The 20,120-nt window shown below is 32.7% G+C and overlaps 1 protein-coding gene across 11 annotated transcripts in view; it reads right to left on the bottom strand.

Annotated features, from left to right (window-relative positions):
* Hnf4g (hepatocyte nuclear factor 4 gamma) overlaps positions 1-20,120 on the bottom strand; it is a 234,409-nt gene that overhangs the window by 123,381 nt on the left and 90,908 nt on the right. For 8 of the 11 annotated variants that reach the window (XM_048783078.1, XM_048783077.1, XM_048783079.1 and 5 more), the window contains one exon: positions 2,924-3,101. In XM_048783078.1, the coding sequence (XP_048639035.1) occupies positions 2,924-3,075 (152 nt within the window). In that variant the 5' untranslated portion in view covers positions 3,076-3,101. Of the gene's footprint in view, positions 1-2,923; positions 3,102-7,412; positions 7,619-20,120 lie in introns of those variants that run through there. The other 3 variants (XR_007340586.1, XR_007340585.1, XM_048783075.1) reach the window with 1 other exon arrangement.

Below are 20,120 nucleotides of genomic sequence, written 5' to 3'. Positions count from 1 at the left end.
AATCTTTTAAGTAAGATTAGTAATTACCTCATATTGTTGAAAAAGGAGCTGGGGCAATTGGGAAGTGATTTCTAAAAGTTTCTTTGTAGGGTATGAAAATGTTCTAAATTGATTGTTTTGACGGTCACACAAATCTGAGTATGCTGAAAAAAAACCTGTATTATGTATTTAAAAATATATATAGTCTGTTCTAAAACTAGTTTGCCATTCACTCTTGGTAGAACTTGAGGATATTAAATGACATCAATCTACAATTGTAAAATGGGGCAAAGGTCTTGCCTTAAAAGAATGTTGTGTGAATGTACTTCAGAGTTTGGGGCACATGTTAATCATATAATAAATAATAACATTTCTTCAAAACTCTTATCCATAGGCACTGATATATACTGATCATTTGAAGTTGATTATTAAACGATGAGAATAAAGGAATGCATTTTATTACATATAAAATTCTTCTTTAAAATACATGGGTGATCACTTAAAATAGAATGAGATTAAAGACTACTTCAAATGAGCTAAAAGAGAGATGTGTATTCAGAGTGAGAAAAAACCTTGTTCATTTTAAATGAGAGTTGAGAAGACTCAGGAGAGAGGATCTGGTGGCTAAAAATCACAAGAAGGAAAACATAGCCAATCAACACTAAATTAGTAGCAAAATTGAATAAACATATTAAATACCTATGGTATATTAAATCCTCGTATAGAGTTTAAACAGATGAATACTACCTTTCTCTTCCATTCAAGAAAATTATAATCCAGTAGATCATACAGAAATTTATAAGTAGCCATTATCAAAAGCATCATGTGAGAAGTAATGAAATAGGAGTTTAAAGTGCTTTAGGAAGGACAGTCTGGTTTTCTGTGTGATGAAACAGAGAATCTGGAGGTAGAATTTCTGAATTTCAGGAACTGCATCAATCTTAGGTCAAAAACACTTTTTGCTCCTAAATATAGGAGCACCAACATCACTATTTTCTACGTGGAAAATCATAGCATTTGCTTAATATCAAAACATGTAAGTGGGGCTATGTTGACAGCAGCATGCATTATACTTAGAAGCAAGAAGTTAAACCATACTTGTGACTAGGATAGTTTCGAAACTTCTAAAAGCTGCTTTGGGAGCAGTTCTTCCTACCATCCCAATACAGACCCCGTGAAAATCCCAAAGCTCTTGTCTTGGTCCTCTCAGCTTCTTAAAAGCTGTTCTTGGATTTAGGTGTCTGAATTGACATTTTTCATATATGTGTATTACACTTTAAACAGACCACCTAATTCCAAAAAATGTCTATGTGTTATTTTGCTTTTATTTTAGGTGTTAATTACTCAGGAGTGCTCAATAATTAAGGTAATCCTACAGAAAATGTTTACAATGGAGGAAATTTATTTACCTTTTACTTCCAGAATTTTTATGTCTACATAAGCAAAACCCATGTCAATACATATTTTTGTTTATTTACCAAGCTTTTAAAGTGAATAATTGATACATCTTTTAGCTGTTAGCCTAGATCAAACTTTCATGAAAAAATTTGTAGGGAATCCTAGGAAGATATTTCAGGATTTGGCTATTCATATTAACTTTTATTACAGCCTGGAAAATCAAATGACATCTTGGAAGAAGGCTAACTCCTCCTTAAATGACCATTTTCTTAAAACAATGTAAAAATGCTAACATCCTTTTCATTGACAGAGTAAATACAGATTTTCTTCTGTTATTTATTTTGGTCAGTAGCCCATATTCAACTTAGATATAATATGCCTTCAAGAACTGTCATATTGCCAGGCTCAGTGGCACATGATTATAATCCCAATTGCTCAGAGGCTGAGACAGTCAGCCTCAGCACAAGAGAGGTGCTAAGCAACTTGGTGAGACCCTGTCTCTAAAGAAAACACAAAATAGAGCTGGGGATGTGGCTCAGTGGTCAGGAGCCCCTGAGTTCCCTCCCCAGTACTCCCCCCACATGCACAAAAAAAGAAATGTCATATCGATAAGGATGCAATAATTAAACCTAACCTGTGTTGTGATATTGACAAGAAAACATTTAAAAAAACTATGTGTGTCACATAAAATGTAGGTAAGTAAGCTTTAGACAAGACATTTAAATTCAAGGTCACAAAAAAGGTAGCATGAGAATCAAGTTTAAATTTTAGAACTGAAAATTAAATTTCATTCATGGAAACCAACCATGTCCAAAATCATCTGTACTTTTAAAATTTTGTTTTAAAAGCTCCAAGATGTAGTGCAACACTAAAAAGAAAATCAACATAGGGAGAAATAAACACATTGAGAAACCATTTAAGTGCAGATTTTTAAAATGTATAGTGGTATACAAGCATGGTAAAACAATAAAGAGACACACAGAAAAGATCAACATCAAATTCCAGATGGTAGGTACCTCAGGGAGTCTAGGTAGAAAGAGAAAGTGGGAGGTAGCCATTGGAAGATTCAGCTATTTTGGTCTAAAATGGGTGGTAGGTGGATTTTTTTTTTATTTATATCTTTTTAAGTCTAATCTGTTTCATAAAAGAAGAATCACCTGTATACATACGCCCCACACACTCTTTCATTGCTAGGTAGAATTTTTCTACCTAGAATTACAGATATAAGGAAGCTCTAAATATTTTTTTCTTTTTGCTTTTAATTTTTCAGGGTGGGAAGTACTAGGGATTCAACCCAGGGAAACTTTACCACTGAACTCTACCCCCAGATCTTTTTATTTTTTATTTGGAGATAGGGTCTCCCTGAGTTACTTAGGGCCTTGATAAATTGCTGAGGCTGGCTTTGAACTCACAATCCTCCTGCTTCAGCCTCCAGAGCCAGTGGGATTACAGGAGTGCACCACTGCACCTGGCTCTTCCCTTATTTTTTGCGTGCTATTTCAAACATCTCAAAAGATCATTTTCCTTAATGGAGCATGTGAAGTACCTGCAGGAATAAACATGACTCTTGCGTATGCTGCGTCGAAAGAAGCCCTTGCACCCGTCACAGCTCGATGCCCCATAGTGTTTTCCTGTTGCTCTGTCCCCACATATCGCACACAGACAGTTGACACCGACACCGTTGTCTGTGGTATTCATAGTTGTTGTCTCTGGGGCAGAACTATCTGTTAAAAAAAAAAAAAAGAAGAATAGATTTAGAGTTAGTACTGAATATTCTTGATTAAATTGCTCTAAAAATTATACATGGGCCCCAAAGAGTCCATTTCTTGACTTGCTGGAATCTTTAAATCAGGGCTTTTCTTTTAAACTCTGGCTGGTTCTTTCATAACTCCCATCTCATATTTCTGATCATTAGATTTTGGGAATCCATGGGGTTCAGTCCCCCTGTTATACTTTTTCCCAAAGGAAACTTATACAGTTGCATGACATTAAAAATCATCTGTATAATGGGAAAAAAATCTTTAAATATTGTTTCTAATCTGATCTCTCCTGTGGAAATCAGCCTGAAATGCTCAAGTACATATTTAATATCTTCACTTTGAAGACAAATAAAAATGATAAATTAATGTATCAAAAACCAGAACTTTGATTTTTTTTTTCCATCTGTAGAACTTGTTCTTTCTTCAATCTTCCTTATAAAAGCCAATGGTTCCATCTAGTCCCTGGAGCCAAAAACTTGAGAGTCATCCTTGTATCCTTTTGGTCATCCTTCCTTTCCAACTCAGTAGTAAACTAATATTTGAAATACACATTTATTCCAAAGATTTCCACCTTTATCCAATTGATCATCATCCTTCCCATGGACTTCTGCAACACCTTCCCATCTAACTTCCCTGCTTCTTTTAAATTTTTTTATTATAATTTGTTATATATGACAGCAGAATGCATTAAAATTCATATTACACATATAGAGCACAATTTTTTATATCTCTGGTTGTATACAAAGTATATTCAGACCATTCTTGTCTTCATGCATGTACTTCGGGTAATGATGTCCATCTCATTTTACCATCTTTTTGACCCTCTTGCCCCCTCCCTTCCCCTCCTTCCCCTTTGCCCTATCTAGAGTTTGTCTAATCTTTCCATAGTTCCCCACCCAACCCTACTACAAATCAGCCTCCTTTTATAAGAAAACATTAGGTATTTGGTTTGGGGGATTGGCTAACTACACTTCGCATCCATTTACCTGCAAATGCCATGATTTTATTCTCTTTTATTGCTGAATAATATTCCATTGTGTACATATACCACATTTTCTTTATCCATTCATCTACTGAAGGGCATCTAGAGTGTTCTACAGTTTAGCTACTGTGAATTATGCTGCAATAAACATTGGTGTGGCTGTATCCTTGTAGCATTCTGTTTTTAAGTCCTTTGGGTATAGACCGAGGAGTGGGATAGCTGGGTCAAAAGGTGATTCCATTCCCAGTTTTCCAAAGAATCTCCACACTGCTTTCCATATTGACTGCACCATTTTGCAGTCCCACCAGCAATGTATGAGTGTGTCTTTTTCCCCCACATCCTCACCAACACTTACTGTTGTTTGTATTCTAACTTCCCTGCTTTTAAGCTTGCTCCCCCCTCTGTTTATTACCCCAAAGCCACCCAAGTGATCTTGACATAAGAAATCCATACCATGTCACTCTTCTGTGTCTAACCCACCATGATGTGTTACTAGATAGAATAAATCCTATGCCCTTAACCAGGGCCTGTAAAACAATGCATGATAAAATTCCCTGCCTTTGCCAACCCCACCTCTCTGAACCCAGTGTTTGGTATCACTTTTCATCCTGTTTACTATTCTTTAGCAGTGTTACCATTTTTTGTTTGTTTCTTGAAGCCCTAATTTGACCTTGGAACTTTTACACTTGTCTGGAAGGAAATTTCTTCTGTAAGACTTCAAAAAGTTACCTCTCATCTACCTTCAAGTAGAACTTGGAGCTTGGCTATTATTATTATTTTTATAGAAATGACCTTGCCTAAAATTATATTATGTATTGGTTTGCTCATTTGTAACCCATCTTTATGCACAGAATATAAACTTCAAGATGTCAGAGAATTTATCTGTTTTCCAGCTCTTAGAATTGTGCCGGCATCTACAGGGCATCTAATGTATAGTGTTTTTTTTTTTTTTGGGGGGGGGGCGGCGTGATGTTGAGAATTGAACCCTGGGCCTTGTGCATGCTAGGCAAGCACTCTACCAACTGAGCTATACCCCCAGCCCCCTAATGTATAGTTTTGTAAGAACAGGCATTAAAAATAAATATGTAGTAAATAAATATATCTTAAATGAGTTGATATTGTTGAATGCATCTTTAAAATCTGTATGTACTCAAAATATATTAACTATAAGGTAATATATTCCAAGTACAGTAGCACATGCCTCTAATTCCAGCTACTCAGAAGACTGAAAAAGGAGGAGTATCATCATTTCAGGGACCACTTGTGCAACTTAGCAAGACTCTATCTCAGAAAACAAAACAAAACAAAATCTGGAGGCTATGGCAGGAGGATCTCAAGTTTAAATCTTACCTCAGCAACTTAGCGAGGCCCTAAGCAACTTTATGAGTCCCTGTCTCAAGATAAACAATATTTTTAAATAGGTCATATGATGTGATTCAGTGGTTAAGTGCCCCTGGTTCAATATAGACTGCGCCCCCCCTTCACCCCTCCCCCAAAATAGAAGAGGCTAAGTGGCTCAGGAGGATCATGAGTTCAAAGGCAGCCTCAGCAAAAGCAAGGTACTAAGATACTCAGTGGAACCCTGTCTCTAAATAAAATATTAAAAAAAGGCTAGGGATGTGGCTCAGTGGTTGAGTACCCCTGAGGTACCCATCCCCCACCAAAAAACAGGCTAAGATATAGCTCAGAAGTAAAATTCTCCTGGATTCAGTCCCCAGTACCCTCCACATGTAGTATATTAAAATTTTAATTTACCATAAATTATATAATAATAAAGAACTCATTATATCTCTATTTAATATAAAAAAAGTAAAATTAAAGGTTGTCATATCCCAGTTACACCCCATGACATCACATTTATTCTACTTACTAATGCTTCTGAGTAAACTGCTGTATATAATTTCATAAAGTCATAAAAATCTTTAATGGGAATATATTTAAGGTTCATCATCCTACACTATAGAACTAAAATGCAAAGAATTTTTCTTTTAGTAACATTAACAAAAACATTAGCCATATGGAAGTCAAAGTGTTTAAAATTGATTATATTCTAAATATTAGGTGGGAATATTAAAAACAAATTTAATTCTAAGTTTAGCAATAGTTACATATAATTGACAGTTATTATAAACAAGTTAAATAATAATTGAAAAATAGCCATACAATTTAGTTATTATAGCATACATTGGTAAATTCTTATAGTAAATCTGTTGGTATCATTTAGGAAGCTAGAGTCATTTTTTAAAGTCATGATTCTATTGAGAAATTCTATGAAACATGTCTACTCAAAATAATTACTTCTTAAGAGTTGAACAATAGGTTCATTTTAACTCTATTTGTGCTTAAATTTCAGAATTCATCTTTTGACAATTTTTTTTTTAAATCTCCCTGTTAAAAAGGAAATATAACTGGAATTTGCTTACTGGAAATATAACCAGAACATGTGTCATAAAAATTGTACATTAAAGTAGAATGTTAGGATACTTTTACCATAAATGATTTCTCAATCCTGACCTAAACACACACATGCGCACACACACACACACACACAAAATTCCAAAGTATACACAATTATAAGATATTCAAAGTTCTAACAATTACAGTCTGTCTTGGACGAGACTTATACTTGGGGAAAAATCTAAATTCAAAAACAATAGCAAACTGTATTATACAAAGACAATTCATGTCTTATTTAAAGTTAAAATGTTACAGTAGATAAATACCAAGAGCTTTGTGTGGCTAAACATTAGCCTGTCAAGTGAGGTTATAATATAAACCTCTATTTCTTTTCATATTTCTGTTCAACACAAAAGCTTGACAGTGATTTTAAATGTAGTTTCTCCTCAGCAGCAACCAAAAACTGGAATAATGAAAGGAGAAGGCAATCAGTAAACGTATTCAGTGTTCTATAGAAACTCTGTTCCATAAGTCATTCTAAATATTGCATAGAAAATATTTTTTCACAGCCAATCTGCCAATGTTATTACTGTGATTTACAGCAAATAAAGTATCTGCTGAAACTACTCCTTTTACCTCTCTAACTAGCCCATGACAGAATTCTGAGGTTACTTTATTACACAAAACTAGGTTTTTCTACTTGTAACATAAAATAGTCATAGCATTATTAATTTAAATTTTGTGATGAAGTGCAAAAACTCAGATTTGTATCCTTAAAAAACAAGCCTTGATTTCTCCAGCAATAAAACCCTGAGCCACCACCTTTGGGAAGCTCAACTTCACTTCTCCCTGCTATGTTTACTTTTTCATAGATCTATAAGCAGATGAGCACTCACCATTTGAATTATATAAAATCTGCATCGTTTCAAATTCCAAAGTGGTATAATTTGGGTCCAAAACTTCACTGTAATTTCCCACGTCCATGTCCAGAATCGGTTCTGATATCCTCATCATCGACTGAGAGACACACATACAAGTGGCACCTCAAGCCCAGAAAAACTTAGTGTTTTGCTTTCAATCTGAGAGTGATAATCCAGAGCTAAGTGTAACTGAGTGACTTAAGAGCTGCAGTGGGAGGGGCTGTAAAACTGTAACCATCCTGCAACAGGTCATATTTTACCTCTTTCTTGTTTTATGGCATATGAGAGCAACTCCTTGTGATAATCTTGGAATGCTTCATGGAATTGCCTTATCTGAAGTGCTTAGTGAACTAACATGATTTTCTAAATTGATTTCCAGTAGACAATAAATTAGGTCATTAAGAGAAGGATTAAACAGAAAAGGGAATCTCTCAGGTTTTAAGCAGCAATTATAATGTGAAGTAGCCTATTTCAGGGGCTTGGAACCATCCATATACCACATACTCTGAAAGGCAAAATTTACTGTTATAAAATTGATGTGTCAAGGCTATAAATGAAGACTGAACAGTTTCAAGCTTTCTTACATGTATTTTGGAGGAAATACATTTTGGAGGAAAATGAATTTGTAATGACAGGGATTTATGGTAAATTCCAGTAGCTTCCTGGGAAGATTCCTAATATAAGAGTCTCTGTCAGTTTCTGGGGTTTTGTGCTTTCACATTTGTAAATCTCCCATAGTTAGAGCAGTGTATTTTAGTTATTCAATTAATCATTGTTAAATAAGGAAGATTTCATTTTTTTTTTTTCATTTCTGATGCTTGTTACATTACTAGGAATTAACTGAAGTAAAATTGTCCCTAACATGTGAATTTACACATATCCATCATCAATCTTCATCAATATAACATGTATATCTTTTATGTATATTTATGGCATTTAGAGTTTGGGGAATATTTAGATGATGGGATTCAATGAGCATATTTTATTGACATGAAAATACATGCATTGACACAATCTTCAAAGAAAGAATTGTAGTACCATTTACATTATAAATTCGAGAATTCATTTTTCTACATTTGTGAAGATTAAAACAAAGTAATTCTTCTTAATCAATGTCTTATAATAATGAAACTTGTGAATATACTGTCTTAGATATTATTGTAGTTTTCTTCCTGAAAAGCTGTCCTAATATAAATTCAAAATCATGTCCCATGTCAAGGACCTTGAAGAAAACCATAGTCATATTAACAGCCAAATTTACTAAATCAAACAGTGATCATTGGAACAGTCCTTTTGCTCTCATGTTCTGTATACTTTTACTCATCTTAACTATATAATAATAAAATAATATTGTTGAACAAATTTTAGACTAGTATTCTCTAATGAAGACAAAACATATTGAGTTTTTGGAGAAGTTACAGCAAAAAAAAATATTTGTTTTTATTTGTACAAATATTTCTCATTGTGTGGTAAAGTAACAAAGATGTGTTTCTTGTGAGGATGAAAAGGATAAATCATGCATTGATCCCAATCTTTCTCATCTATGTGGTTACTAACCAATACTAAAGGACATCACCAGTGGGAGTGTTGCAACAGGAGGTAAAAAAGAAAAAAAAAAAAACCTTTAAAAACTTTTATTTTAAAACTGAAAACACTAAAAAAAAAAGTAGTTATAGCTCAGTAGAATAATTTTGTCACAGTTTTATCATTCTACTCCAAGTTGTTCCCATGGCAGACATCACTACCAGACCAAAGCATCTAGTTCTATTGTGAAGGGCTATCAAGTCATCTCAGAACAGATTTTCAAGTATCCACTGGCATTTAATCAGAGTTTTATTTCAAGATGAAACCTGTTTCCCATCCATGTTATTGTAAATTATTTCCCTCATTTCACAAAGTAAACACTTGAAACTTTCTGGAAGCTATCGTAGACCCGAAATGGCAGCCATATCTCCCCAAGTGGGCAGTGTGTCTTCCTAATGATACTCAGATGTCAAAACACTCATAGAATTCAGTTAATCTAACAAAAGAAAAATCATCCTTAACTTTTTTCTCAGACATTACAAAGCACAATGAAAACCCTCTTTTCTTAAATTCTAGAAGGAATAATTTACTGAACTAATTAAGTAAACAAAATAATTAAAAGAGAATCATATAAAGGTCATAGGTATATTTGATGGTTTATTATATAAGACTTAAGTAGATAGGAATACTATTGTTTTGTTATAGAATCAAGATCTTTTTCTTTGAGTAAGAATCCACTATTAGGGATTTGTTACTATTTTTTCCCTCTTAACTCTCAGGCACAGCTTTTAATTTCTAATTTTTTTTCAAGTTTTGTTTTCTTTCTTTCTTTCTTTTTTATTGTTTTAATTAGTTACACATGACAGTACAATGATCTTGACATATCATACATTTGAATCCGATGGGATATAATTTCTCATTTTTCTGAGTGTACAGGTTGTAGAATTACATTGGTCATGCAGTCACATATATACCCACAGCAATAATAATGTCTATTTTATTCGGCTATCCTTCCATTCCCCTCTTCCTCTCCCCTCCCGTCCCATCACTTCTCTCTACCCAATCTAATGTGAACCACTTTTTTTTCCCCTCACATCGTCATACATGTATTCTGTATATTGAAGGGGGTCTCTTTCCCTCTTCTATGGAATTCCCATTCTCCCTCCCTTTCCCTCCCACCTCTCTTCCCTATCTAGAGGTTCTAAGTTTTTTAATGAAAAAAAAAAAGTCAAAGCTATTTGTAAAGCAATCTGAATACAAAAGACTTACTCAATTTTATAGTTTTTATAAATTATTTCATATACTTTTGTCAACTTGCTTTTATTCAATTCCAAAGTAGTTCCCTTGGTTTTGACACCCCTGTCAAAAAAAAAAAAAAACTTTCCCACCAATCATTTTGCATTAAATTGTACAATATTTAAATAAATTATGAAATGAAAATACAAGAAAAATGGCAGTGACACCTGAGGTGACAAATGCATGTTACTCTTGACACAATATACAAAGTTGGAGAGATGAACTACCCTGGAAAATAATTAGTATGTTCCACAAAGGAAATTGAGACCCTGAATTAATCCCAGGAGTTAACTAGATGGAGTTGAGAGGTTCTTTTATATTGATTTCAACTTGAGATAACTTGTGTTTATAAATTGAATTATATTCTTCTTTATGACCAGTTCTTATTCTCTACTTCTAAACCCAATTAGTCTATATTCAAAATATTGTTATTTGTTTAAAAAGAAGAAAAGGAAGATGAAAGAGGATAAAGAAGAAAAGAAAAAAATAGATGAGAAAAGAAGAAAATGTCACAGAAACAATTTTAGTTATGATTAGTTTTGGATTTTTACTTATGCATCATAATCAAAACAAGTATCATACTCTTAGTATTCCTTTGTGTTTTACATTCAGCAGTGATTGTGGAGTTTTCATGATTCAGAAAACATATGCATGGCACAATTGAACAAAATTGAATTATAAAATTAAATTATATAAATCCTAGATACATAAAACAGATATAGTTCTAATTTATATGTTTTCACTTTAAAATTTACTTATTTTCAAGACAGAGGCTGATGGATATCAGCCAGACAGCCTTTCATTATTGCTTCAATCAAGTAATTCCTATGAGTGAATTCATTAAGGCTATATTAGATTAAGAGCTTAATTAATTAAAAGAAAAACTATTTTTATGCCCTAGTGACAATAGAAACAATTATTCTTAAATAAAAGAGACTAATATTACTAAACCCTATAATCAACATAAATTTATGAGTACTTTTAAGTCTATTTTGAAAAGTTTAATTGGGAAAAAACATCATGTGTATATTCTTATATATGAAATAATGATTTTAAATTAGAAGCACACCTTTTCTAAAACACAAATATATAAACTTCATATCCACAACTAAGAATACAAATGAGAAGCTATGACTTACTGAAAATCTCTTAGCAGAAGATGCTACTTTCAAGCATCTGCTCTCAAAGCTGAGGAAAATATTACTTTTTTTTAGTGTAATCTCATGTTTTGTAGGCTTAGATGTACTGTCTTAGACCTGGTCAGGTCAAATATTCCAGAGAGAATGACAAAATTATTTGCAGATAAAAAGTCAATTTTAAGTAGTACAACTAACAATGTTGAAAGATGTTTTTTTGTCAAAACAATGGTTCTGTAAGTTGGCATGTGAAATATATAATTTAAATTTTTTTAGAGCCACATAATGAGATGAAAACAGCACAGTCCTTTAAAAGAGAACAACTCAATTTCCTACTGACTATTCAAGATAATACCAGAAACATTTCTATCTTATCTGTAACACTATTAAGCCTGTTAAATTGTTCTAAACTTTATATTCGATTTAATCATTCCTTCATAGCGTGATTGAAAATAGCAAACAGGCTAATAAAAAACAAGGTTATTTTCATGAGAGAATTTTCATGAAAACAATTTGAGATGCTAATACCAATATAAAAACATAAAATGTGTTCACTAAATTTATTTAAGATTATTTTACCTTACCCAAAATGCATATTAATCCCAAAAGTACACCTGTAATTTTTGTTGATTTCATATTTCCACTTTCTAAGCATGAAGATTATATAAATAGGATCATCAAAATCCAGATGAAATTTCAACAAGTTACAATCTAAATCAACCCAGCATATTTTTCAGTGTAAGTAGAAAAACATTAAGTGGAGAATAATGTCTAACAAAATGGCTTATTAATCTAAAGCAAAGCAATTTTTCATTTCTCAAAAAAACTGTATTAAAATAAATCACTGTATCTCCTTGCTAATACTGTAACTTAATATTCATTCCTCTTTTTGAAATAGAAATCCAGCCTCTTCTTTCTCCCAATTTTGGTGTGAGAAAATAGGAAAATAAAAACATTACAATAAGCAAACAAAAATAAGATTAGTCTTCAAAACAAGTTGTTATCATTGACATATAAATGCTGCTTGTAATGAGGGGATACTTTCAGAGAGTTTAAGAAACCTGTTCATAAAAGCCACATTATATAAATTTTTAGTTAAAAACAAATTTTCTTTTCTTTTCTTTTCCTTGGTCTTTGACCTAGCAGTCTATGCAATGGCCAACAGAATCACCTTAACTCACTAGGACATTAAAGTCAAAGTCATTTTTGATGTTATAAACAGTCTATTATTATTAATATTATTGACACATATTCTTGACCTAGTATTGCTAAAGATTTCTTAAATTTCAACTGAATATTCATTTACTTTCTTACATAGTTTCATAATTACCCTTAAAATTATAATTATTCTATAACTCATTTCTCAATTCCTTTTTTTTTAAATTTGTGAAACTTAATCCAAGGAACTGACTTTAAATTCTTATTTTAGTTTTACATTTGATCCACATCTTCTTTTTCTGATCAATGCAAATAATTTACGTCATTCTAGAAAATGTCATTTGAAAGAAAAAATTATTTGGACAGAGAGATATGATCACCTTGTGAAAAACCTAATTAATTTAGAAAGATTCTGGTATTCTTTGTAGTATACAAGATTTACCTCAACTCTTCATTTTTATTTTGTTTGCTTATTAAACCATCATGTTATTATTTGAAACTAGTTGCACAAAAAAAAATGTAAAATTCAAAATTAAGGAAGAGTGTCAACTCTAACATAATTAAATCAGTTAACATGGACAAGAGTATTGTGCAGTTCAGACCTACATGTAACCAAGAAATGCTTTGAGTAAAAGAACAGGGACAATATAAGAAATCTGCATATATTAAACTACCTCCAAGGTCAGTTGCCTTGTGATTCAAAATAGACTCTCCTTTTCAGAAGATAAGGAGTGATTAGCACTAAATTATTAACTGGAATTTATAGTTGTAAGGAAAATTAAAAAAAATAAGTGGTATAAAGCACACATTAGCACTTAACTGGTACAATTTTTCCTTTTTTCTGCTTTTCTGTAATGGGTGTTATCACTGTTGCCACTGCAAACTCAGCAAAGCTATTCAGAATTATTTAAGACTGTGGTGGCACTCTGATACCAAATTTGCTGCATTAGACCAGCTGATGGGAAGGAAGTTATCAGTTTGGGCCAATCCCTGTTTCAAATATCTTCTCAAGTGTAATGTTTAAGAAAAATAGCAGCAGTTTTACTATGCTGAGTGCACATTTAGACTTGAACATTTAAAATAAATGTATTATAATAACCATAAACTTCAGTATCTGGAAGCCAAATAAATAAATAAATAAATAAATAGGAATTGTAATTTCCCCATTTAAAAATGTAATAATACATTATAGATACAGCCACACACTCAAGAACTGGTCAGCATTCCTCTTTAAAACTTTTGACACTTAAGGAGAACATTTTAATATGATATTTGACTTGGATACAACTAAACTACTGAATTTTTAAAAGATAGGTATATAGTTTACTCTCAATTGAAACGCTAAATATATCCTTTTGAAAAAGCATGCATTTTTATTAAAATGTTGATTGGATTTTCAAAACATACCATACTAAAATACTTCTTTTGGGTAAAAATATAGGGCAAAGTTACTATAATCTTAGTAGTAAATATATGCATCTAACTTGAATGAATCATCTTAGGTAGTAAGATGGTAGCTCTCCTTACACAAGTGATCATCGCTCTCAAGTAAGTAGTTTGGATTTGCTTAGTGATTAGTGATTAGTCCAGTGATTCAAAAATTCTGCTGCACATTGGAAACATCTGGGAAATTTTATAGACACTCCCAACCCAGGTCCAAGTTGCATCAGATAACAATTTAATAGGAATGTTTGAAGATGACCAATTAGTATCAATGTTTTAAAAAATCTTTAGGTGATTTCAATGTGCAGCAAAGTCTGGGAACCATTGCTTTCAGATGTGAGATATGTAGGGCAGGCATGTTCTATTTTCTGTTCATGTCTCTAGTGCCTGGAGCACTGTCTGTCCACAAATACTTACTGAATGTGTGAATAAAAGATATATGCAAACAATTAATTTGACAAAGAATTTATATTGAGCATATTTTTTACTGATGCATGTTAATTATGCAGAATAATAACTTCCATTATGCCATGGTCACTCACACATATAACATACTTTGATCTTATCTGCATCCATCCTTCTTCCTCCCCCTCCCCATGATACCTTTCCTCATCTTTTCTAGTCCAACATGAGTACATTTTATACATCAAGCATTATTCCAGTTATTTTTATAAGAACGAACTGAGAAAATTCCTTCCTTCCTGGAATGGTCAATCAAGTAATCATCATCATCTCCATGATGGTCATGATGATAATGATGACAATTTATATCTTTATAAAGGCACCTGAATCATTATAAAGGTTATTAGAGTCTTTCCACAATAGCCATGAAGCTGGATTGAGAAATGTAATTAATGTCCTAAATATGTAAATTTCTAAACTAGAACACTGGTTGTCGGTAAATAGAAGAGGGTGTAAGCCCTCCTACTGACCCTTGAATTTGGTCTTAGTATGCATTGTCATTAATTTTTAGGTATTTTAGTGGGAAGTTAACAATGATATACATAAGATTACTAACCTAGTACTAGTTTAAGTCAGAAGTAAAACTTATCCTGACTTTTGTATGCAGTCTCTTGTATATGACTGTGTATCTGTACCATGGTACAATGCTAACACTTTCCAGAACACCAAAACCATTCTTCTAATTGCCCCATTTATTTGCATTCCAGGAACAAAGATCATAGGTAACGTTTAGGAAACAAGATTCATGTGAAGAAGCAAGCAGTAGTGTTGAAAGTCCCCCATAAATATTAAAAAGGAAGGTCACTGAAAACTCAAATATATTCTCAATGGTGAAACACAAAGGGCATTTCCTTGAACCTAAGAATACTGGTGGAGTATGCATTCTCACTAATACTAATCAATATTATCCTTTATATTCTAACATTTCAAACGGGGGAAAAATAAATAATTGTTATCTTGGGAAATGACCTGAAAATAATCTTTAGAAAATATCCAGCCAGAAATGAAAAAAAATAAGATTCAATCTTACTATATGTAAAACTAGAATCATAAAAATCACAATTCTGTCAGAATAATACCACCTGAAATTCCAATTAGAAAGCCATCTATAGGATGGGTTTTATTCATATTTTTGATTGAGTAAAGTGGTTTTAGATGACATGACTTCAAAGTCATATTGAAGAATAAAAAAATTGTGGCATCAAAAGTAATAAATGAAAGAAAAGAAGGACTGATATTATCCAATGTGCAAACATAAAACCATTATAATAAAGAGTATAGTAGTATGTTAGAATAGATGAATGGAACAGGAGATAAAAGAGAAATCCCAAATTATCTCTTATATATGAAATGTTAATATATTATAAAGGTAGTAATTTGAACTCAGTATGACAAAAAGGCTATTTTATACAAATAATTGTTCTGGCGTTTTGAATCTCTTGGAAATAAGTAAATTGGGCTCATATGACACATGCGCACATGCACACACACACACACACACACGCGCGCGCACACACATATAAAACACAAAAGTTCCCTACATACTTAAACAAAGAAAGGACAAAACATAACAATTTGATATTGAGTAGATTGCTTTTATTCTAATAGGTAAAAAACATCCTGTGTAAAGACAGGATAAGACGTAAAAGACTTATTTCAAGCTTCTTTAAAAGTAATTCCTATCAATTCTAACATCATGTATTGAAATGCAAAATTTGAATGTTGATATTTGGAATTCAGGAATTTTACTAAACGTCTAGGGGTTCATCTCTCAATTTACTTTTTTCATCAGTCCTCCAATGGAACTTGGGGAGCCCCTTCTGTCAGTACTTAATTTTTTTCATCCAGGTGATTTCTTCCATTGCATTTTCAGGATATTTCCTTTTTATTCTTGCCTTCCCAAATCTGCTGCTATTCTCATGTTAGGTTTCTCTACATTCCTATCTCAAAGGGTCCTCATAATTATTAAATAAATTTGAAACTGAAAAGCACACTGAACATTGATGCCTGGCAGATGGCAGTTTTCAAAAAACAAATGTAATTTTTATCCATCTTCCATGTCCCTTATGTTTTCTTCATGATTTCCAGTTTGGTTCTCATTCAGATATTTATTCTAGTGCATTTTCTAGACCTCTAATTTCTCCCTAGAGCGCCTCACAGATTTGTAAAGTTTAAAGCTCAAAATTACACGTTTGTCTTGCAACATGAGTTAAATCTAAATATACCTTGTGCCTTAAATAGTGATTATTTTTTCTTATAATTATCAACAGTCAGCTGCAGAAATTCTGGCTAAATGAAAGGGCCTGTTCTAATTGCTCTGCTTACCTTCTCTTTCTCTGGCTGCTACTTTTTTTTTTCTTTCTTTCTTTTTTAATTACTCATGGCTGTACTCACCTGCAGGCTCAGAGCTGCCTACTGGAATACCATAAATGGAGAAGTCACACAGGAGTGGAAGGCACAGCAGCCTTGGGCAGGTGATAGGCTAGTTAGTTACAAGGTCATCAGGTCCATTTCTGGGTGACAGGTAGAGCTTACCTGTTTGCATTACCTCCAGTGCTCTGGGAGCTCAGCAATAGGGGAACTCAGTTTGACAACACAGCCTTCCTATTTTCCTAAGGGACCTAGAAGAACAGAAGCCTTCTGATGCCAACATGTTTAGGTTGACATAAACTATCCATCAGGGCAATGGGGTTGGTCCAGATATCTTGGTTGGAACTCTGATTCTACTCAAAGGCTTTCTGGCCTAGATACCCAGACTCATATCTAGATCAGCTAAATAATGGCCTCTGCACACTCACTCTGTCCTGCCTTGTTCACACCTTCCTGGCCTTACTGCTAGCTAACCTCTGTAGCTGCTCCTCTTGAGAAAGGCAAATGGTGGTCAGATTAAAGTTGGAAGAAAAAGTGACAAAATTAATTACCTAAAATACCATAATTCCATATATCCTGACTGATGATATTTTGGTTAGTTATAGTTTATGGTAAATATTTTAATTAGACAATGAATAGTAAGCTTTCTCTCATTATTATTATGAAGTTTCACATGTATGCACAAATACTTTGCAAAATAAAAAGAAACCATAAAGGCAAATAATAACTTTCTAATCTATCAAAAATGAACTTAGATAAAATGACAGTAAGATGAAACTCAAAGGCAATAGATTGAGATGTAAAAAAAAGTGAATGGATTTATAGAGAATTAAAGAGAGTATAAATAAAACAAAAAATAAAAATACAGTTTCATTGGAAGCAGTAGAGAAAAAAAGTGGCACTGCTTGTTGATAAATTGATGATTTAGAGGAAAAAAAATGTGGTTCTTCCAGAATGAATCAAATTGTACAAAGATTTTTGAAAAATTAGAAGAGAAAGATAAACATTTTGCAGAGGTTGTACAAACTCAGAATCATAGTTATTTTGGAGGAATAATTCTAAATGCTAAGCCCAATATTTAAGGAAGCAACAGAGCCTTCAGTATGCATAAACAGATTCTAGTAAAAGATAATGACAAAAATCCACATCTAATTTAAAGTTGACCTCCCCTTCTGTATTCTCTCTCAAAACACTCTTTTCTTTTTCTTCACAAGTCAATTTGTATTTAAGTACCTAGTTCTGCTTACATGATTATTTTCTGTTTCCTACAGTTGACCAACAGGACAAATAAGCAATCCCAAAGTCATTTGATGTTCACAGTATTCTGGACAAAGTTACATCAAATATTCATATTATTTATTTAAAAAAAACAGAAAGAAAAGGGCTGGGGTTGTAGCTCAGTGGTAGAGTACTTGCCTAGCGTGTGTGTGGCACTGGATTCAATTCTCAGCACCATATATAAATAAATTAAATAAATGTCCACAAACAATTAGAAAAAAATATTTCTAAAAAAACATATGTTTCATCAAGATTTCATCTGGAGCTGAAGATTGTAAACAGCTAGGATTGAATGTAAACACGTTCATAATTTCCCATGTTAGAGTCTTACTTGTATCTTAAAAATCAATCTAAAGGGGCATCTATTAAAATACCATAAGGCAGAAAACACTATCTGGGATCCTTGCGAGGCCCATTCTATGGCAGGTGAGCAGTACCAAGACACACATAAGACACACAAGGACTCTCCCTTGTTCCCCGCTTGCTACATGTGGCACCCATATACTATTCCTCTTCCCTGCTTCAACAATGAGTAGATAAATGTGACAGAAAAAAAATAACTTAGAAGAAGAAATTGCAAAATGCACAAAATCCTCCCACAAGAACAGGGTTAGAGATAAAGGTAGAGATGTCATATTTCCAGCTTTTTTTTCAAGATTTCACAAAGAAAAAAAAAAGTTGAAGTAAAGCACTTAATTGATTTTTTTAACTACTAAGTTCCCACCAAGGAACAGAAAGCTCAAAAGGCATGTTTTAATAAAGTTGGAAGAGGAAGTATTGAATTTTACCTAATTTACAAAGTGGAAGTTTCTTACATAGCAACATTTGTAAAATTTGCTAATTTTCTGTTTATAAAACAAATTTCATGGTATTAAAATATCTTATTAGTAAGCACACCAGTTTTAGCAGTAAATTTTTTAAAAAACTATATCTTGAATGTATGTAGTAGAATAAAATGATTGTCATTTATTTAATTTTTTAATGGCCAAAATCATTTTCTTTTGGTATTCTTGGAAACCATAATATTGATGTAATATGAATTTCTATTTTAACTTCTTAAATACAAAAAATATATATATATATGTATATGCATATATATACACACACCCATATGTGCAAATATGTATATGTACAAATATGCACTCATATATACACATACACATATAAACACACACACATATATACAGTAGATTCTCATTACCTATGGTAATTATTTTTATCAAAGTCACTGTGAAGACTGAATAAGCAAACACTAGGCCACCATTTCTAGAGGAAATAAGGACTAGACTCCCACAAGCCTCAGGTCACAGTATGTTCAAAAACAACCATGGATAGCCTTTTCTGGTGCTTGCTTCTATTTAGAAACACCTATTTAATATATGTTATTGATTCCTCAACACTGAACCTAGCCAATAGCACTACAACATTCCTGAATGAAGCTTACCTACCACATGTATTTTCTCTGTGAGGCACATCACAACCCTCTTGATCTGATGGACACTGAACACTTGGGGATCATTTTACACAGCAAAATCATCAACGGAAAGTTCAAAAATGAAGAAAATGTGGCACTAAATCTATCACAAAAAGGAAACTTGTTTACAGTATAAGAAGAACAAAATGAAGATGAGTATTTTCTTGTTTGATTTCATCTGAAGATGTGGGCACCAAGCTATTCTAACTTTTCACTATTCTGCACATGTTTAAGAGTGACTACAAAAATACTCTGAGGAAGGCTGGGGCAGGAGATTTGCAAGTTCAAAGCCAACCTCAGCAACTTAACAGGGCCCTAAGCAACTTAAAAAAACCCTGCCTCAAAATAAAAAAAATAAATTTAAAAAGGAGGATAAGGGATATAGCCAATGGTTGAGCACCACCCCCCAGGTTCAATCTCTGGTACCTAAATAAATAAATAAATAGATTTAAATAAGTAGGCAATTTTGCAAATAGGAAGTCTGTAAGTAATGAAGATATATATATATATATATATATATATATATATATATATATATATACA

Source organism: Marmota marmota, unplaced genomic scaffold (assembly GCF_001458135.2).
Source record: "Marmota marmota marmota unplaced genomic scaffold, marMar, whole genome shotgun sequence".
Classification (NCBI taxonomy): Eukaryota; Metazoa; Chordata; class Mammalia; order Rodentia; family Sciuridae; genus Marmota; species Marmota marmota.
The sequence above is the reverse complement of the archived record's forward strand: the minus strand, read 5'-3'. Positions and strand labels throughout refer to the sequence as shown.